A 19,059-nucleotide genomic window follows, 5' to 3' on the forward strand; every position below is an offset into this window, starting at 1 on the left:
TCTGGGTTCCTCAGCTGGAGCCGCAGTTCCTGGGGTGGGGGTAGGGGTTGGATAAGTGAGACTATGCAACTGTAACCCCAGTCCTCCAAGGGCATCCCACCGGGGCAGCTGGACCATCTGAAGGCAGAGGGCCAAGAGCAGGTGCATCCAGGAGGCGGCCTCTGGCCCCCAGTGGTAAAAGAGCAGCCAGAGTTGCCAGCCAGGCGTACAGGCTCAGATGTGATGAGACATCTCGGGGCACGGGCATTTTCGAGCACTCTCGCATCACTGATGATATCATAAATAACAAAGGCTCTGAGTACAGATACAGCTCATCGACTGAACTTCTTACAGGCCCCCCGGGACCTCACTGGAGACACCTATAAGAAATCAGCCTTTGGCTCTTAGGCATCTGTTTAGCATTAGAATCTGGGCAGGTTTTAAAACTCAAGTATTTGGACATGGAAAGCCACAAGCTTACTAGACTGGCTCTGTTTCAGTTCACACATTACAACAAATACACACATTAATGTAATACGGCGATGATAAATGAAATCACAGCTGAGGCTTTCAATGAACTATTGTGATTTAATTTTATTAATATTTTAAAATATGAAAACTGTAAAACATAGAATTCATGTAAACACCTGAGGACTGTTCAAGTCGGTACAGCATCTTCATACAAACAATTTGAAAGAAGACCAAGTTTAAGTAAGAATCTTATGACATATAAGGAATAACATAGATGAAGCTATTCTTTAAATAGTTGCATTCATGTCTAAAGTACATCTGGCTTTCTAAAAAGAAAAGGTACATTCTTGCCCCTGGTGAACATTTTCTTGACATTTATAACAAATAGCTAATGGTGATAACACCAATTCTCATAGCTTATAAACCTTGTATTTGTTATAGAATGTAATAACAAAGTTATAAATTTATAACAAAATAATAGTGTTGAACATGTTTCCCTTGAAAGTTCTAACTTGCAAAATAAAGCCCCCAAAGATTAGTCTGAATTAATGTATCATTCAAAGTGTAGCAGGATTAATGGCTCAGAATTAAGCAAATTAATTAGCAACATTGCATAGGACAGAGAACTTCCCTGTATGGAAACCAATCTACAGACTGTTTCTTGTCCTCTAAAAAGTAAGTTGATAGGTACTAGTGATGGCAAATAATCCATTTACATTTTACAAAATAAAACATCTCACTAATATATGGCTCATCCCACCTCTGTGGCAATACAAAATGCCATTTTAAATTTTTTAAAAAAAGATTGTTTGTGTGTATACTTCAGGTGAGAATAAAATATAAAATACTATCTATATAAAGAATAAACACATAAAATAAAGTTATGTCTTTTAAAAGTTTGGACAGAGGTATCTTCATAGAAAGATGCAAACAATGTAAGTGTAGTTATATGTCCAAACTTAGCCAAAATATGAAAGTTTTAATATAATAGTTTGTTTGAAAAAAAGTAGTCAGACTTCATCCAAACCACTCTTGAGGTACAATATTTCTTGCATAAAATAACCATTCTATCTATCTTACAGTTTATCTTAAAACTGTTAGGAGCACTTAATAAAAGTTTATGAGCTTATTTTTTTCTCTAAATCTGAATAAATAAAACATATAGAGAAATAATAGCAGAAAGGAAAAGAATTTATATGGCTATTCTCTTTCTGGAAACTGGTAGAACACTGCAACATCAGACAGATAAAATACTCCAGAAAGAGATATCTATGGGTACACCTTTAAATTCTCTTCTGGGGAATAATTCCCATAGATTCAATCATAGAAGTTGTCAACCCCAGATAATACCTCTCTTAGCTGTTTTTGTTCTCTGTATCGAGATGAACCAGAATCAAAGGGGTTTTTTTGCTTTTTGGTTTTTTTTTCTGTTGCTTGCATGAAATCTATTTGTAAACAATATAATAAAAGTAATGTTTAAAGACCTATGAAGAATGAATTTCCTATTGGACTATTCTAATACTATCTAGCAGTTAAATGGTTTTTAAAGAAGTAGACTGGACTATAACATAGTTCTACAATTTTAGCTATAATATATTTTGAATGATACTTTCTACAAAACAAAAACGACTAAAGGGCAGAAAAATGATTCTACACTAAGAAGGCATTGGTGCCTCTAGAAGTTGGCCCAATCTAAATTTGCACAAGGATTTTTTCAATTTTCAAAGCATTTTCCTTGTTTAAGTCGGTCAATGTAGTAGCATAGCTTCACAGCCGTTCCCAGCTTCACCCCAAAGTGCTTCAGCAACACGTCGCTCGTGAGTAGGAGCAGAGCCTTCCCATCAATTTCCTACGGAGAGAAGAAACAATGCTAATTAATAATGATTCCATATTTTCATCAGAATGGTTAGTTCTTTATGAGAACATGTAAAGCAAACTAGAGAGCAGCTCATTGCAGATGTATATTCTTTGAATATGCATCAACTTTATGAAAACTATTAAAAATATAACTTGTACAATGAAGCACCATTTGGTAATGTATAAACTCACTTCATGTTCTAAGAAAAAGGAAATTTAACATAATATCTTAAAAAATAAACTGTGTCAAACTTAATTTTAAATATATACTGTACGTTGAATAAAATACTACACATTCATGACAAAATAGTAAAGACTATGAATAGTAAAAATGAATTTCAGATGTTCATTAGCTTTCTGAGAAGGGCTGGGAAGATGAGTATGTCAACATCAGTGCAAACTGTAAATGTCTATACAATGTTGTCTTTATGATGAATGCCAATTAGTTGTCTGAAGCTAATTAGATGCTAAAACTAATCACCAATTTTCTTACTATATTAAAAATCAGATATGTGGCTACTAATTTTGTTAGGACACACTGTGAAAATATCTGAATAAATAAAACATAGTCACAAAGCATCCTCCTAAAATTCCTTATCTTAATTGATCAACTTATGCTGCTAAAGCATGTAATTTGGTTTTATATGTTCCAGTTTAAAAATAAAATTTTATTTACTCATTTAACACTATCTGAAAAGACCTGAAATCCCTTATAGTACGACCTTTGTTTGGCACCTTCTATACTTTTTCTACTAAGTAAAACTCAAAATTAAAGAAACTAGAACTTATAAAACTTCGGCCTAGGATATTACTTTGTGAATGGTCTGATAACAGCAAGAGGGTATTAGCATCACAAATCAATAATCGAGGCAAATGGAATCAGTTGTTGAATCACTGGTTATATAAAAAGAAGGCCACCCTGTTATAGCTTGTGGTTACCCCCTCCTCCTTGTGGTCCTGGTGCCCAGCTGGGAGCAGATAGGGGGAGAATCCTTATCTCTGTCATTACAAAGGTGAGGTAAACCTGAGTGGCCATGCTGAACCATAATGTTTTGAGAAGCTGAGGCAGTTTGTATTTTAGGCACTTAGATACCCATTTAAAGAACAGACCATTAGCCTACCATTTAAGGCTAACCTTGGGCAAAATAAGCTTTCTCATATATGGAAAAATCAGCTAATAGGGTTCTCCCACCATTCACACAATATCCAACTGAAAGACCTGCACAGAGGTCATTCAAAGGCATTACAGCAGGAAAACAGAATCACCAGATACATTACATGGCTTCTGAAGAGGTCGATAAGAGGGCATAATGCAACAGGATCTGTTTGTTTTAGAAATAGGACCACTGCTTCCACCGACCAGGTTGAAGGGTGCTTAGTGATGCTTCCTTCCTCTATATAACGGTCATTTTCAAATAGTGAGCCTGTAACTTCAATGGGGGGGGGGGGGGGGGGGGGGCGGGGAGAAAAAAAAGACAAATCACACTTGACCTGATCATTATCCTGAAAGAAGAGATGTTAGGTAGGGAGGAATGGTCTCTTTGTTGGAATCTTTTGTGATGTTCCTAGCAAGGAGTCAAGACTCCAACTGTAAAATCTAGTGAAAGCCTATATAAAGATGACGTGGGGATGCCTACACAAGAGTGTCCCATCTGACCTCCCCCAAATAGCAAAAGCATGTTCAGAAGTTACATTAAAGTTTCAAAGATCACAAAACAGACTAAGCAGACCAAATCTTCTTTGGCCACAGGCAAATATGGCAAAAGATCTGTCAATTGGGTAAAATTAGGTTAATCTAACCTAACCTATGACTCTCTTCAAGTATCTCAAGGAATTCTCTCTTAATCTCTCTATCTAGATAAAGTTGATTTTACTAGCAAAATATAATGGAAATTCTCCAAATTTACAGTTTTATAATTGCTTAAATTTGTTCCTTTTAATCAATGAATCTCAATAACAACCCCATTATCTTTAAGAGCCAAATTAGTACTTTTATCAAATCTTCCCCATGTATTCAATAAGGTTATTTTTAGTATCGCTTTACTCTTTAGATTTCCTGTCTCTCATGGCTTAAGTGCTAATGTGCATTTTGAAGAAAACCAGATTATTTTCTGCTGAACTAGGTCAGAAGTAACTAACATTTTATTTAATTCCTCTTTCATGTTTAGTTGCATAGTAACAGAGATTTTGGTCAAAAGTTTATATGTTAAAAAATAACTGAGATATGAGACAAACTCATACTTCAGGAAGTTTTAGCTATGCTCTACACTAAGTTGTGTTGAGATTTCTTTGTGTACTGACAAGTATCCTTTTACTCACCCAGAGTGTTAGACTCCCTAAAATTAGTGTGTGATGACTAAAGTGGGTTTTGTAATTAGTTAAGAAAATTTGTTTCTCCAGCCAGGACCATCAACACAATTTGATCTTTTTGTGTGTGTGAATTAGCCAAAAACATACCCTTTCTTCCCTACCATCTGGGCTCTTGCCATATCAGGAGTGTTTTTTATTTATCTAGAGAAAGGGTAAATAAAAATAGAAGATTTTAAAAAGCACAATGGGGCAGAGTTCCAGAAGTGCTACTCACCAGCTCTGTGACCTTGGGGATGGCGTAATAAATGTGCCAACACCATGGGGTCATTATAAGTGGAGAAGAGGCATATCAGTTGACTGACGCAGTGCCTTGCACATAATACGCACTCAATAAATGTCAGTCATCATTCTGATTATCACCTAAAACCAGCCCTCAAAATAGGAAACGAACAGCTTCCACTAGTTTGCATCAAGGATGTTGATAAATACAGGTCAAAGAGTGCTACTTGTAAATACGGCATTTCAAATTCACCAAAACCAGAAGGGAAGCAGAGAGATGATCCAGTGTACCTATTCTCCATCAAAGCTGAGTAACTCATCATCTCAGGGGCATGTACCAAACTGGGCTCTCCCTGGGCCAGCATACCTGAAGGTTGTGCTGCAGAAGCATGGCCAGTTGAGTAAGTGTTGTAGATGCTGTTAGCCCCAGGGTTGCCAAGGCAGGGCCCTGAAGAAGAACCATGCATTGCGCCATCAGATGCATAACACGGCTGATAATTATGCTCGGAGAAATCTGAGGGATGCACTGGACTCGGAGTGCGGCTGAGGATCGGGTCCTCCTCCGGCTCAGCTGGCTGGTATTCTTCCATGCGAAAGGATGGCCTTGGAATGTTGCTCGGGGAATTATTCTCACGCCTTGACACTGGTAAAGTGGGGCTATAACTTTCAGGGTAGGAGAATGACTCGTAATCCTCATTTTTCTTCATTTTCTGGCGTTTCAGCTTTTTAGCAAGCCGGTAAGAAAAAATTTTGTATCCATGTCGCTTCTGAAATCACACAAATACAGCATAAACCAATAGAGAGTAAAAAAGTAAATGAGTAGTAGATACATTAATACTTATTTTCCATGCAACATTGCTTTACGTTATTAAAAATGCTCCCTTTTGATTATATAATTCTTCAATCCTACATTTTAATTGTATTTTACACATTATAATTACAAACATAAAAATACACAGTGTCATAAGTCATCAAACCTAAACTTCAGTGTTCTCCCAACAGAGTTTAGTCTCCATCTACTGCTACAAGTATAGATATGCCTTGCTAATCTCACACAGATACTGGTACTCTCTCACTTCTAGCTTATTGGCATCTTTACAAACCAGAGGTTTATCACATTTGTAAAAATGTTTTTTATAACACTTACACGGTTTGTCCACAGGAATCTCGCACGGAAATGTTGGATTTTTGAAACCTTTCTACGAATCACATCAATCTTCTTATCCAGGTTTTGCATAGCATCATATATAACCTATTATAATACAATGTAGTTATATAATTGGTATACAATATATAATATAATTTCTATTTCAAAGAAAAGTAATGCAAAAATACCATTACGTCAAATGTTAACTGCTAGACACAACAAAAGTTCTCAAGCCATCAGAAATGTCTTGCTCCTATTCAAGGCCTGACTGTAGGTGACACAGAGCCAACAGACTGAGCTCAGGAGCCCCAGCATCCCCTTCCCTGCTCTATTCCATGCTCTAATGCTGGTGAATGAATGTTACACAATGCCTCTACGCCAGCACATTGATGATGAAGACACTGCACATCAAGGAAGGTGCTATTTTAGGAAAGAAATCTGCCAAAAGAACAAAGACTCACTTTATGATATACATATGTAACATATATGTTCATATAGGTACAAATATGAAGTCTATATTATATACAGTCAGTGTTCCATTCCAGAAAGAACATTGAACCAAATATAACAGATGTGACTTTTGGCTTCAAAGTATTTTTAAATCATGCAGTCAGCAATTAACCTTACAAAACCGTTAAGTACACATCTCTTATGTGCCAATCGAGCACATAGGAGACTGATAAAAATCTGAGAATTCTTCTTGAAATACACAGAAACTTTGGGCAAAGAAAAATACACTTAACAAAGGGCCAGAAACATTTCCTCATTCATTCATTCATTCACTCATTCAACTAAACCTTTATTGATGGTCTACCACTTGGCAGAACTACTTTGCTAGGTATTGAGAACATGAACCGAAAAAAAAGCTCCTGGCCGAGTGCAGTGGCTCATGCCTGTAATCCCAGCACTTTGGGAGGCTAAGGCAGGCCAATTGCTTGAGCTCTGGAGTTGGAGACAAGCCTAGGCAACATGGCGAAACCCCTGTCTCTACCAAAAATACAAAAAATTAGCCAAGCGTGGTGGTGCATGCCTGTAGTCCATGCTACTAGGAAGGCTGAGGTGGGAGAATCACCTGAGCTTGGGAAGTTGCGGCTGCAGTGAGCCATGACTGCACCACTGTACTCCAGCCTGTCCTAGAGGAATTACCATCTCAGCTGGGAGAGAGACAAGTAAAAAGAGGATTCCAGTAGACAAAGTGATAAACAGCCTGGAACAGTGGTTTGCAAAGTGTGGTCCATGGACCGGTAGCATCAACATCACCTGTAAGCTCATTAGAAATGCCAAATGCCAGGTTGTACCCCAGACCTATGGAATCTGGAACTCTGAGAGTGGGGGCAGTGGTCTATGTTTTCACAAGCCCCCCATGTGATTCTGATGTCCCTAGTGAGAACCACTGGGCTGCAGCACTGAGGTAAATAGTGCAGGCTCTCAGGGAACATGGTTGGGTCAAATACTCGAGTCCAGCCACTTATTGGCTGTGTCACCCTGGGCAAGTTACTTAACCTCTCTGTGCTTCGATGTCCTCATGTAGGGAATCAGGATGAAAATCTCTCTCAGGGTTCTCTCAAGGATGAGAACCTTGCTATAGTATTAGGTTAATACTAACAGTAACAGCACTACACTATGCCCAGTCCAACAGTGCTCAGTGGTCTCTTAATGTTCCTATTGTGATTATCAGTGGCGTGACACAGGTGGAAACAGGAGGCTAAGTGTGCACAGAAAAGCAGTCCTAACCCACGCTGCAGTCATGGAGACTTTTTCAGAGGAGGTAAGGTCTGAAGTGAGAATTAAAACATGAGAAGGCCCTCGCCAGGTGAGGATGCATGGAAGGGCTTACAGCATAGAAGGAACAGCAGCTTCATAAATACCCAAAGAGAAAAACAGGAAGCCAGGTGTGGAGACAGCAAGTATGAATGACATTCCAAGAGTGGGGCTGTCACGGGAAGGAGAGAGTGAGGATGACAGGAAAGGAGGGATGGGAAGCAAGAGAAGTGGCTTCTCCAAGATGTGGGAGAACTCGTAGAGGGGAAGGAGGGACAGGGACTGGAGCCAGAGGAGAGAGAGAGGGACGCCCGATGCGATGCAGGGCAGCTCTAAGTTCGGGGGAGGGGACTAGATGCAGAAAGCAGCAAGGGCATCAGCCCTGGTCACTACAATGGTCGGGGTCAGAAGAAGGGCGGGGATGAGGGCAGTTGGTTGGCTGTGGGTACAGTTATGAGGACTTGGAGGAGAGGACTGCCCCAGGTGCTCCACTATCTCCAGGAGTGAAGAGGCAGGACTAGGGAGCTGAGGTATGCAGGGGATGGCCAGGTCTTCCTCTGCTCCCAGCCTAAGCAGGATGGAGATGGACCCAAGAGGGAACTGGGATGGAAGAACAAGGCAGACTGGAGCGCCACCTCTGTGATCTAGAACGGGTAGGGGAAGAAAGAGCCGCCCCTTGGCAGCAATGGAGAGGGGCCCTTGGGGCCATTTCAGGCTGACCATGGCCCTGGGCACCTCCCCCCACAGATGCTACCTCCCACCTCAGCCTGCAGGCTTGCCAAGGGGGACTCTGACCTAGCAGTGCATGGGGAGGCAGGCTGGGGAGAACCTGCTCTCTCCCTTCCCAGCTCGTCTCTGCACCCACTTCCCCCCAAGACTACATGTGTCCCTTGGAAGCACTCCACTTCTATTCTCCCCCATAATCATGATAAACACCCAAACAATCTTACTTTCCAAAGTATGTTAGCTCATTCCATTCAAGAAACCTTATATATGGTAAGAAACAGTAATTTTTTAATTTTTTAATTTTTTAATTGTTTTTTTGAGGTGGAGTCTCGCTCTGTCGCCAGGGCTGGAGTGCAGTGGCCGGATCTCAGCTCACTGCAAGCTCCGCCTCCCAGGTTCACGCCATTCTCCTGCCTCAGCCTTCCGAGTAGCTGGGACTACAGGCGCCCGCCACCTCGCCCGGCTAGTTTTTTGTATTTTTAGTGGAGACGGCGTTTCACCGTGTTAGCCAGGATGGTCTCGATCTGCTGACCTCGTGATCCATCCGTCTCGGCCTCCCAAAGTGCTGGGATTACAGGCTTGAGCCACCGCGCCCGGCCAGAAACATTATTTTTTAATATGTATAAACCTTCATTACCTCTGGGGTATGCAACTCACAAAATTCCCAGTAACCACATCTCTACCAACACAGTGATTCTTACAACAACCCCTCAAAACTAACTTAGGTATGTTTCTTTACAAAACCTTGATGGGCTGCCATTTTGTTTCCATTGAGACATCTTGATGTGCATTTAGGCACATACTAAATTTCATCCAAATCAGTCAATTTCCTTTAAGGATTTTGTAGGGGAAACTAATTCATTACTGAGCAATGTAGATGAAAGAGACATAACTACATTTGGTTGGTAATGGGATTTTTAAAAAGCTATAAAATCTACATGTTGCTATTCAGGAGATGCAGTTCTAACTAGAAATTGTTTTTAAAAAATCATCACAATGGGGTGATAATCATAAATAATTTGATAGGCAAAATTTCAATTAATTGTACACTTTCCCTTTATGTGAGATAAAGAGAATTTTTGCTTAACATTTTAGAAAACTACATTGAAGAGACAGAACTTCCATACCTGGCAATGGATAAGGACATCATTAACTGTCTTCTGTTGCTCTTCAGTATTACAGGATGCATCAGCTACAGTATTTGGTTCCTGCTAATATTTTAAAAGTAGTTAATGATTTATTTCTGTAACAGCCAAACTGAACACCGGGGGCAGGGGGGAACTATATTTATTTACTTAAACTGTTTTTATTTATCACCAACTTTTCAAGGGGTTTCAGAAGTCTTAATCAGAGATTTTAAAAATTCACATTAATATGACAATGAAAATAACTGACAATTGAGGAAGGGGGCAAGAAAAGAATTTATTATATCAGAAGAACCCAGGTTTAGAGTTTTATACTGAAACTGAGTACAAAACTGCTCTTAATTTTCTACTATATAAGAAAAAGGGGAAAGTAAATTGGTTAAGTGCTCATTCTCTGATGAAAGAAAGCATACAAATTCAGGGGAGAGATATTTTCTTGAGTGTGAGTTTACGGGAACTCCATAGTATATGAGGAATTTACATCTTTTCCTTTAAAACAGCAAATGTTAATATATTTGGCAATTAGCAATTAACATACTTACTTTATTGACAAAACCAGGTTTTGTTTCATATGCATAAAAAATAGTGTTGTCATTGTCATCATAAGTAGGTATTCTTGTTTTTACCTGAGGAAGATTTATCAACAAATTAAAAGGAAAGATGAAAGACAGAACTAAATGAAAAGTTGAGGGTTTAATTTCACTTTCAGGAGGTTACAAAGGCCTATTTCTAATATCAAAGGACCTTTGCTCATTGTAAATACTATGACTACGTGAAAAGATGTATTTGCAGAACTGTGTTCTCATTAACCCAACTACACTTAAGACAACAGTTTTCACTGAGCTTAACCCTTTATATGCTTCATGGTAGAAAGACTAGTCCTTTAGCACCAGAACTACTTTAAAAGCAAATATTTCTAACCATGAACAAAGAAATAAATGTTACATGGTTTTTGATTTCTAAATAACCCAACAGTGCCCCTCTGTGGACAAGATAGAAAATATTTGAGCACCTGTTTTTCTTGATAAATTAATCTCTAAAGTACCTTAAAACTTCAAAAAATAAGGCAGGGTATAAATAAGTAAGGAGTAAATAACCATTACATTTCAGTGTAATAACTCTTCATTCTAAGAATGAATTATGAACTATGGGAATAATTTTATAACAAACATACTTGGTAGTTATGTATGTTTTTGTTTCAAAATACATGATAGAAATCACAAAAACATATGGAATTGGGTTACAGTTTAGTACTTTTAAAAATATACTATCTTACCCTTGTATAGTGCCTTATGCTTTTCAAAGTGCTTTTACATAGTTATGTCAGAGAAAAATGACTCTTGGTAGACAGTTAACATTATCTCCAAAGATTTTTGAAAAACATTAGGACTGACAGTAGTTAAGAGAATTGCCTAGACTACTTAGGTAGCATTAATATCTATGTGCTTATGTAACAAAAAAAAGATGTTTTCTGTTAAGCCATATTATTTATAGGTTAATAATCTACATACTGATTCAACTTAAAGGATTAAGAAAGACAGAAGAATATAACAGAAATGTAAAAACAGCACAACCACTTTGAAAAACTGTATGGCAGATTCTCACAGAGTTAAATTTACATGAACTCCATGACCTAGTAATTCAACTTCTGTCTGTTCACCCAAAAGGAACTTAAGTGTGTGTTCACAAAGAAACTTGTACAAATTGTCACAAGAACTTTATATATTACTGTTAAAATACATAAAAATTTACTTACGAACTATGCATTTCACTGTATAAAATTAAATTAAATTTAGAATAGAAGTATAGTACAATAAAAAGAACAAAGACAGATTTTCAATTTGAATACAAACCACATCGATTTCACTGGAGCTGTTAGACATCATTTTTGTGCAACAGGAGAAACTCCACTTCCTCTGAGTTGGACCTAATTATTTTTAAACTTGCTGGAGGGTTTATTTGTGATACTGCTTAGTCACCTAAGAGTTGTTAACCTCTACTCCTGAAAAGCAACGCATAAAAAAGTTACTTCATACACTTACTACCTTAATAACATGGATATACTCTCAGAATGCTAACTCAAATAGAATTGGACTTTGGGTTGAATTTTAGAGAGTGACAAAACCAGAATTCGTCCATGGCCAATTTAGAATAAATCTTTTAAAACTGAAGGGCTATATTGCCCATGACTAGAAATAAGAATCAAATCAAACACAATTACAAACTATGAAGTAACTGTTTAGTAACTTAAAGCCTACAGAGTAAATGCTGGAAACAAAGGAACAAGAGAAGGGCAAGCAAATGAACAAGCAAGGGCTAACTGCTTTTGTAAAGGAGCTCCAAAAGGCTCTTGACTAAGGAGAAAGCATTGCCTCCAAAATGTAAGCCAGGAGTCTATTCTGGATTGGGTCCCCACTGCTATGTAGGCTGGGCAGACCACGAGAGACACCACCTCCTCATCCACCAGGTTTCGAATACCAGTTGAGATGATCTCTAAGGCCCACTTCAACTTTCAAGTTAGGATTGCCTTATTAAATTTTATATTAAACCTAAATAAATGGATCTGAAAGGTAAGCCAAACAATCTAAAATTAGGAAGATTTGGTTATGGCTCCACTTAACTATGGAACTAGAAAACATTGGCTGCAACAGTATCAGATTATATCTTGTACTAGAGATTTGCTTTGAATGTCTGCATCACAGTTACTGGGAAGGGTACCTTAATGAAAGAGCTACCCCACTTTATTCTCCCTGATCCAGAGCAGTAATGAGAGGCACAATTAAGGGATTCAGGTTTCATTTCTTTCCTGTTTCCCTTTCATTCTATAGTGGAGATACTAATGACCATGAACCCAAAAGAGAGAAATAAAAAGGGAATAAAGAAGATGGGAGAGCTAACTCGAGTTAGATAAACGCAGACTAATGTTGCATAGAAGTATCAAGTTATAAAATACCTCTAATTGGAGCTGTAACTTCAATCAAATTTCACTTTTTAAACAATCTGAGTTTTCTGACCATAAAACTTATACAAGCTATCAGTAATTAAATTGCGGTATATTCATACAAAGGAACTTCACAGCAATGAGAATAAACCAACTACTGCTGTACACAGCAAGGCTGAATCTCACAACCATAACCTTGAGTTTAAAAACACCCAGACACAAAAGAGTACAGTATATGACTCAATTGATATTAAACTCAAAAACAGGCAAAATTAACCTGTGGTGGAAAGAGTCTTTCCAAACCAATACTTTTAGGTCTACTGTAGTTACTGTAATGACTTCCTGGTGTTCTATCTTGTAAATATGCCATGATTTATTAAACACAGCCCCCAATTCATAGATATTCAAGTTACTTCTAGAGTTTTGCTCTTATAAAGAACACAGAACAGTCTTGCACCTGTGCAGGTAGTTCTATGGGATAAATTCCTAGAGGTAGAAACAATGAGTAGGTCTCCACGTTTGAAAATCCTCCTCTACTTCTTCCCACTAAGGAGGGCTGTTGGGGTCAACCAGATGTTCCAAAATAAACTAAGGTAGTATCCTGCTGGTCCTGCATGTGGTTTAAAAACCAGGACAGATAATAAATAGTACCAAATAGCTTCTTGGCATCAGATGACTAAGTGACTTTTCTCCTTTGATCTACTGATGCAACATATTAATACATTTCTTAATGTTCTTGGGGTGAGGGTGGTCCAGCTGACTATAAAGAACAACATTCAATTTGTTGGTGTTTTATTTAGAAATTGTTTGCATCTCTATTTCTAAGCTCTTACATTAGTGAGATGGTATATTTCTCACAATTAATGAATCAGTATTGTATTGATACATTATTAACACTTGGTATCAAAATTCCTCTGCAAAATTAGCTGGGAAGGCTTTCGCCTCTTTCTATACTCTAAAAAAGTTTACATCACACCAGAATTTTTGTGCTCTAAAGGGTTGAATTTATTAAAAAAAAAAAACTCTCTGGGTGCAGTTTTTATAACATTTTCTAAGTTCCTCCATGGTTGATGATCTAGTCAGATTATCCTATTTTTTCTTGAGTTGTTTTGACAAATTATTTTTATCCAAAAGGACAATCATTTCATCATAATTACAGAATTTTTAGCAAAGCCACAGTTTTAAATTTTTATTTCTAATTTAATTTGTACTTTCTTTTGATTCTTTCATTAGGTATTCTATCTTGCTAAATTACTGACAACCCTGTGGGATGGGTTCTATTACTGTCCCCATTTTCCTTATGAGGAAACTGAAGCAAAGAACGTTTATTAGAGGTGTCCAAGGGAGAGAATACAGTCATGGGTTCTTAGTTTGTTTCTGGTTGGGCCAGTAAAGCCCCTTCCTCATCCCTCTTTTCCACTTATCCCTAGAGACAGAAACTAAAAAGCATAGCTTCAGGCTGCCAAAAGCCTAAAACAAAACAAAACAGAACATCAACAATGACCACAACAATAAAATAAGGCGGGTTGGACAAGCTTGATTTAAGTAATTTACCCAGGTCCCATAGCTAGTAAATGGTGCAGTCTACCACCACACTCTATGCACTTTACTTCATTATTAAAATCACTGGAATACCTTTGCTATCAATAACACAGTAAAATCCATACTCTCACCATGGCCTGCAAGGTCCTTCCATAATCAGGACCCCGCCCACTGCACAGAGGTCACTTCTTACCACTTGCCCCTTTACTCTAAGCCAGTGGTCCTCAACCCCCGGACAACCGCCTCGTACTGGTCCTTGGCCTGTTAGGAGCACAGCAGGAGCTAGGAAGGATTATCGCCTGAGCTCCGCCTCCTATCAGATGAGCTGCAGAATCAGATTCTCACAGGAGCATGAACCCTATTGTGAACGGCACATGGGAGGGATCTAGGTTGCACTCTCCTTAAGAAACAGTTTCATTAGGAAACCATACCCTGCTAGCACTCCCCCGTCCCTGCATCTGTGGAAAAATTGTCTTCTACAAAACCAAAACCGGTTCCTGGTGCCAAAAAGGTTAGGGAGGGCAGCTCTAAGCCTAAAATATTTACTATGTAGCCTGTTTCAGGCAAGTTTGCAGACAATGGTTACAAGCTCTTACATCCAGAGAACAGAGAACTCCCTATTTGGATTAATTACAATGTTGTCAAAATTTGGCTGTAATTAGATACAGGAGCACTGCGCAGTGAGTCCACCACTGGACTCCCAACATGTTTACATCTCTGGTACTTATACAAATCAACACGAATCTTGCACTCTTTGAGCTTCTCCCTCCTGTCATGCCCTCCGTCCATAATACCCTGTTGTATCTCCGCCTAGGAGAACTTATTCAACTTCAAGGCTTAACTCAAGTTTCACCTCCAAAAAGCAAGGGCACCATGCCAATGATCATCCCATGTGGATGTGACATGACTTTCCCTGAACTACAAGAACACTCACACTTTAATACTTCTATGGCAACTGTCACATATATCTGGTTACGTGAGAGGCAACATCAAGCAGCATTAAGACCTTAGGCTTGTGGTCAGAACACCTGGGTTTGGGTCCCACCTCCTCCACATACTAGCTGTGTAAATAAGTTGAACAACTTACTTAAATCCTCTGTGCTTTATTTTGTCTGTAAAATGGGAATGATAATAGCACATATCTCATGGAATTGTGAGGATTAAGTGAATTAATACATGTCAAGTGCTTAGAGTAATGCATGGCAAAGACAGCAAAGGCTTTTGAGTATTGACTACATCTATCCAACAGAACTATGTCTCAAGGAGCACACAGACAACAAGCCTGGGTCATAACATGTAATTTTTATTCACATTGCACCTGAAATGAATTGTTATGTCTTTTAGGTACCAGGGCATGATGCAAGGAGCTGGGCTATAGTTATAAACACTTGAATCCAAGTCCAAATTGCCAAATTTGCCATTTCACTTTAGGCAAATATTTCACCTCTCTGTGCCTCAAATTTTCTAACCGGTAAAGTTGTAATAATATCTACTTCACGGGGCTATTTAGGCCAAAAATACACAGTTAAACTCTCAGCATCATGCCTGGTTCACAGTAGACACACCATAAATTTTAATTCCTTTTCACTTCTTCCCTTAAGGTAAACAATTACAGCTTTACGACATTTTCTTAGAGTCCAACCATGACTAGAATGTGCAAAATTAATTTCATTTTTAAATCTCAAATCCCACAAAATGAGTTTACTTAAAATGAAACTCATTTATATTTACCACAGAAGTCTAAACTCTTTGTTTTCTTTCTTTTTTTTTTTTTCTTTTTTTGAGTCAGAGTCTTACTCTGTCACCCAGGCTGGAGTGCAATGGCATGATCTCGGCTTACTGCAACCTCTGCCTCCTGGGTTAAAGCAATTCTCCTCCCTCAGCCTCCTGAGTAGCTAGCGTAACAGGCGTGCGCCACCATGCCCAGTTAATTTTTGTACTTTTAGTAGAGACTGGGTTTCACCATGTTGGCCAGACTGGTCCTGAACTTCTGACCTCAAGTGATCTGCCCGCCTTGGCCTCCCAAAATGCTGGGATTATAGGCGTGAGCCACCATGCCTGGCCAACTCTTGAAAACACCATAAATTTAAGTTCTTTTTCACTTTTTCCCACAAGATAAATTACAGCTTTACAACATTTTCTCAGAGCCCAACCATGACTAGATTGTGCAAAATTAATTTCACTTTTAAATTTCAAATTCCACAAAAATGAGCATACTTAAAAGGAAACTCATTTATATTTACCCCGGAAATCTAAACTCTTGATAATACCACACATTTTAGTTCCTTCTCACTTCTTCCCACAAGATAATTTCAGCTTTACAACATTTTCTCAGAGCCCAAACATGACTACATCGTGCAAAATGAATTAATTTCACGTTTAAATCTCAAATCCTGTAAAAATGAGTTTACTTAAAATGAGACTCACTTGCATTTACCACAGAAATTTAAACTCTTGATTACACCATATACTTTAATTCCTTTTCACTTCTTTCCATAAATCACAGCTTTACATTTTCTCAGAGCCCAACCATGACTAGATTGTGCAAAATTAATTAATTTCACTTTTAAATCTCAACTCCCGTAAAAATAAGTTTACTTAAAATGAAACTCACTTGTATTTACCACAGAAATTTAAACTATTCATTACACCATACACTTTAGTCCCTTTTCACTACGTCCCACAAGATTAATTACAGCTTGACAACATTTTCTCAGAGCCCGAGGCTAGACTGTGCAAAATTAATTAATTTCACTTTCAAATCTCAAATCTCGCAAAATGAGCTTACTTAAAATGAAACTCACTTATGTTTACCACAGAAATCTAAACTCTTGATAACATAAGAACAAGAGGCCGTCTGCTTTTCTAAGAGACTTTTTTAGACATTAAAGACATTTTCTTTTTTTTTTTTTTTTTTTTTTTTTGAGACGGAGTCTCGCTCTGTCGCCCAAGCTGGAGTGCAGTGGCCCGGATCTCAGCTCACTGCAAGCTCCGCCTCCCGGGTTTACGCCATTCTCCTGCCTCAGCCTCCCGAGTAGCTGGGACTACAGGCGCCCGCCACCTCGCCCGGCTAGTTTTTTGTATTTTTTTTTTAGTAGAGACGGGGTTTCACCATGTTAGCCAGGATGGTCTCGATCTCCTGACCTTGTGATCCGCCCGCCTGGGCCTCCCAAAGTGCTGGGATTACAGGCTTGAGCCACCGCGCCCGGCCTCATTAAAGACATTTTCAAAAGTCGTAAGTGCTGGGCGATGGGATACGGTTCTGGCGGCAATGGAAGGGCTGCCTTTGAGAGTCCCGCAGGAAGATTTAGAAAGTGATTGTTCTTAAAACAAACGGAGCAGTCTGGCTGTTGTAATTGGCCCCGTTTTGCTGTGTGTTTCTCAAAGTGGTCCCGGCATGAGTGGTGCTTCATTGTGAGCTGTGAAAATATTTACGACATCAAAAGTCGTAAATATTCGCTCCGGAGGCTCAAGGCTTTCACCTGCCATTAATTCATCAGATAAGGCACAGCGGCCAGAACCGTATCCCATCGCCCAGCACTTGCCGCAGGCCGGACAAGTGAGGCCCAAAACGGCACCCAGCCCACGCCCCGCTTTAGAAACCACCGCGCTGCAAAGCTGCTCGGAAAATCGCTATCTTAAAAGTCAACCTGAAACCAGTTTGCCGCACTTGGGGAAAGCCGGGGAGAGGAGAAGGGACGCGATCCGCCACCCACCAAATCAGAGCCTTTCCTGTTAACGACCGCGCGGCAAGGGGCGGGGCCCGGCCCTCGCACGCCTTGACTGCCTCCCCCGCTCCACAGGGACCCCGATGTCGCAGGATCTCCCGACTCCCGCCTCTCCTCCCAACACCCTACGTCTTTCTCTTCCTCCTCATTTACGTATTTACAATAACACAGCGAAGCTGCACGGTCTCTAATCAAACGCGGTTACCATCAAAGCCTCAGACTCTAGGTCTCAACCGCAAAAGGTCTGACAGGAAATCAACTCCGGAGTTTGTCAATTCTTTAAACTCAAAGCTCTGTTAACAACGTCTGGATCCTTCCTCGCTCCCCACCTGCCTCCCCTGACAGGAAAACGACTGTAAAAGGATCCTGTCATCCCCGAAAGTCAGCACCAAGCACTTCACAAATTGTCAAATCTCAAAAGCTCACACGCGCGGGCACTCCGGAAAGGCTGTGGGGACCACCCAAAGAAGCCCCCTCCACACCGCGGCTGAAATTTGAGGCCGCGAAGTGCAAAACTCGTTCTTCCCCGCAAAGCAAACCCTCTCTCCTCAGGAGAGCCCCAGCCCTTAAGCCAAATTGTGTATTCCCGTGACAGGAAAGCTCAAGGTGAGGAAAAAGTACGACTGGACAGACCTATTTTAGCGACAGAGCCTGTCACGCCGGCCTCCGGAGGTCGCGGTAAAACTGCTCGCAGTAGTCCTGCCTCCCCGATGGGCGACAGCTGTGACCGTTAGGCCGCTCGACGCTTCGGAAAGGCCCTGGAGCCGGAAACCTGGTCACACGCACCAGAGACCAGTGATGCCCTGACCCCCTGCGTGGATCAGAGAGCTCCCGAGACGCCGAGTTCCCACACTAGAGGTGGTTGGGGGGGGGGGGAGGGGGGGGCGGGACTACCCGCTGACCAATCGGCGTCTGGCCACTGACAGGCGTCGCCTTTGATCGGCCAATCCGCGGGCGCTCTCCCAGCCCTTGGGTAAGGGCGGGAATTTGCTAAGGAGGTGGCTGTGGGGCGGGGCCGAGGGCGGGAATTTGCTGAGGAGACGGCTGTGGGGCGGGGCCTCTTACCTCAGGTTTTTCTTCACAAGACCCGCAGGATTGAAAATGGAGGTTAGACCTTTCAGAGACTCGCGAGCCTCGCGCGCTGAGAGTGGTTTCTGCGGCTGCGCAGGAGTC

General features: G+C 40.1%; 2 protein-coding genes across 6 annotated transcripts in view; both read right to left on the bottom strand.

Annotated features, from left to right (window-relative positions):
* SCML2 (Scm polycomb group protein like 2) overlaps window positions 1-247 on the bottom strand; it is a 22,305-nt gene extending 22,058 nt beyond the window's left edge. The window contains exon 1 of the mRNA XM_026449808.1: window positions 101-247. Within this exon, the coding sequence (XP_026305593.1) occupies window positions 101-247 (147 nt within the window). The remainder of the gene's footprint in view (window positions 1-100) is intronic.
* Window positions 248-553: 306 nt separating this feature from the next.
* SCML1 (Scm polycomb group protein like 1) lies at window positions 554-18,745 on the bottom strand. 5 transcript variants are annotated; one of them, XM_023198957.1, is made up of 8 exons: window positions 18,520-18,745; window positions 11,529-11,677; window positions 10,218-10,301; window positions 9,658-9,738; window positions 6,044-6,148; window positions 5,264-5,663; window positions 3,586-3,737; window positions 554-2,299 (listed from the first exon to the last, which is right to left on the bottom strand). In XM_023198957.1, exons 2-8 carry the CDS (start codon window positions 11,559-11,561, stop codon window positions 2,165-2,167), a joined length of 990 nt encoding a protein of 329 aa, XP_023054725.1. In that variant the 5' UTR covers window positions 11,562-11,677; window positions 18,520-18,745; the 3' UTR covers window positions 554-2,164. The 5 variants fall into 5 exon arrangements, with proteins under 5 accessions (XP_023054725.1, XP_023054724.1, XP_023054728.1 ...); XM_023198956.1 differs by having other exon boundaries at window positions 9,658-9,741; XM_023198960.1 differs by lacking the exon at window positions 11,529-11,677.
* Window positions 18,746-19,059: the final 314 nt, after the last annotated feature.

Source organism: Piliocolobus tephrosceles, chromosome Y, assembly GCF_002776525.5.
Source record: "Piliocolobus tephrosceles isolate RC106 chromosome Y, ASM277652v3, whole genome shotgun sequence".
In the NCBI taxonomy this organism is placed as follows: domain Eukaryota; kingdom Metazoa; phylum Chordata; class Mammalia; order Primates; family Cercopithecidae; genus Piliocolobus; species Piliocolobus tephrosceles.

What these genes read in the sequence shown, in the direction of transcription:
- SCML1 (XM_023198956.1), bottom strand. Translation starts at nt 11,561, where the DNA reads ATGATGTCTAACAGCTCCAGTGAAATCGATGTG. An exon ending in GCTCCAGTGAAATCGATGTG is followed by an intron (nt 10,302 to 11,528) that starts GTTTGTATTCAA and finishes AATCTTCCTCAG; the next exon opens with GTAAAAACAAGAATACCTAC. An exon ending in GATTCCTGTGGACAAACCGT is followed by an intron (nt 5,664 to 6,043) that starts GTAAGTGTTATA and finishes GTGTGATTTCAG; the next exon opens with AAGCGACATGGATACAAAAT.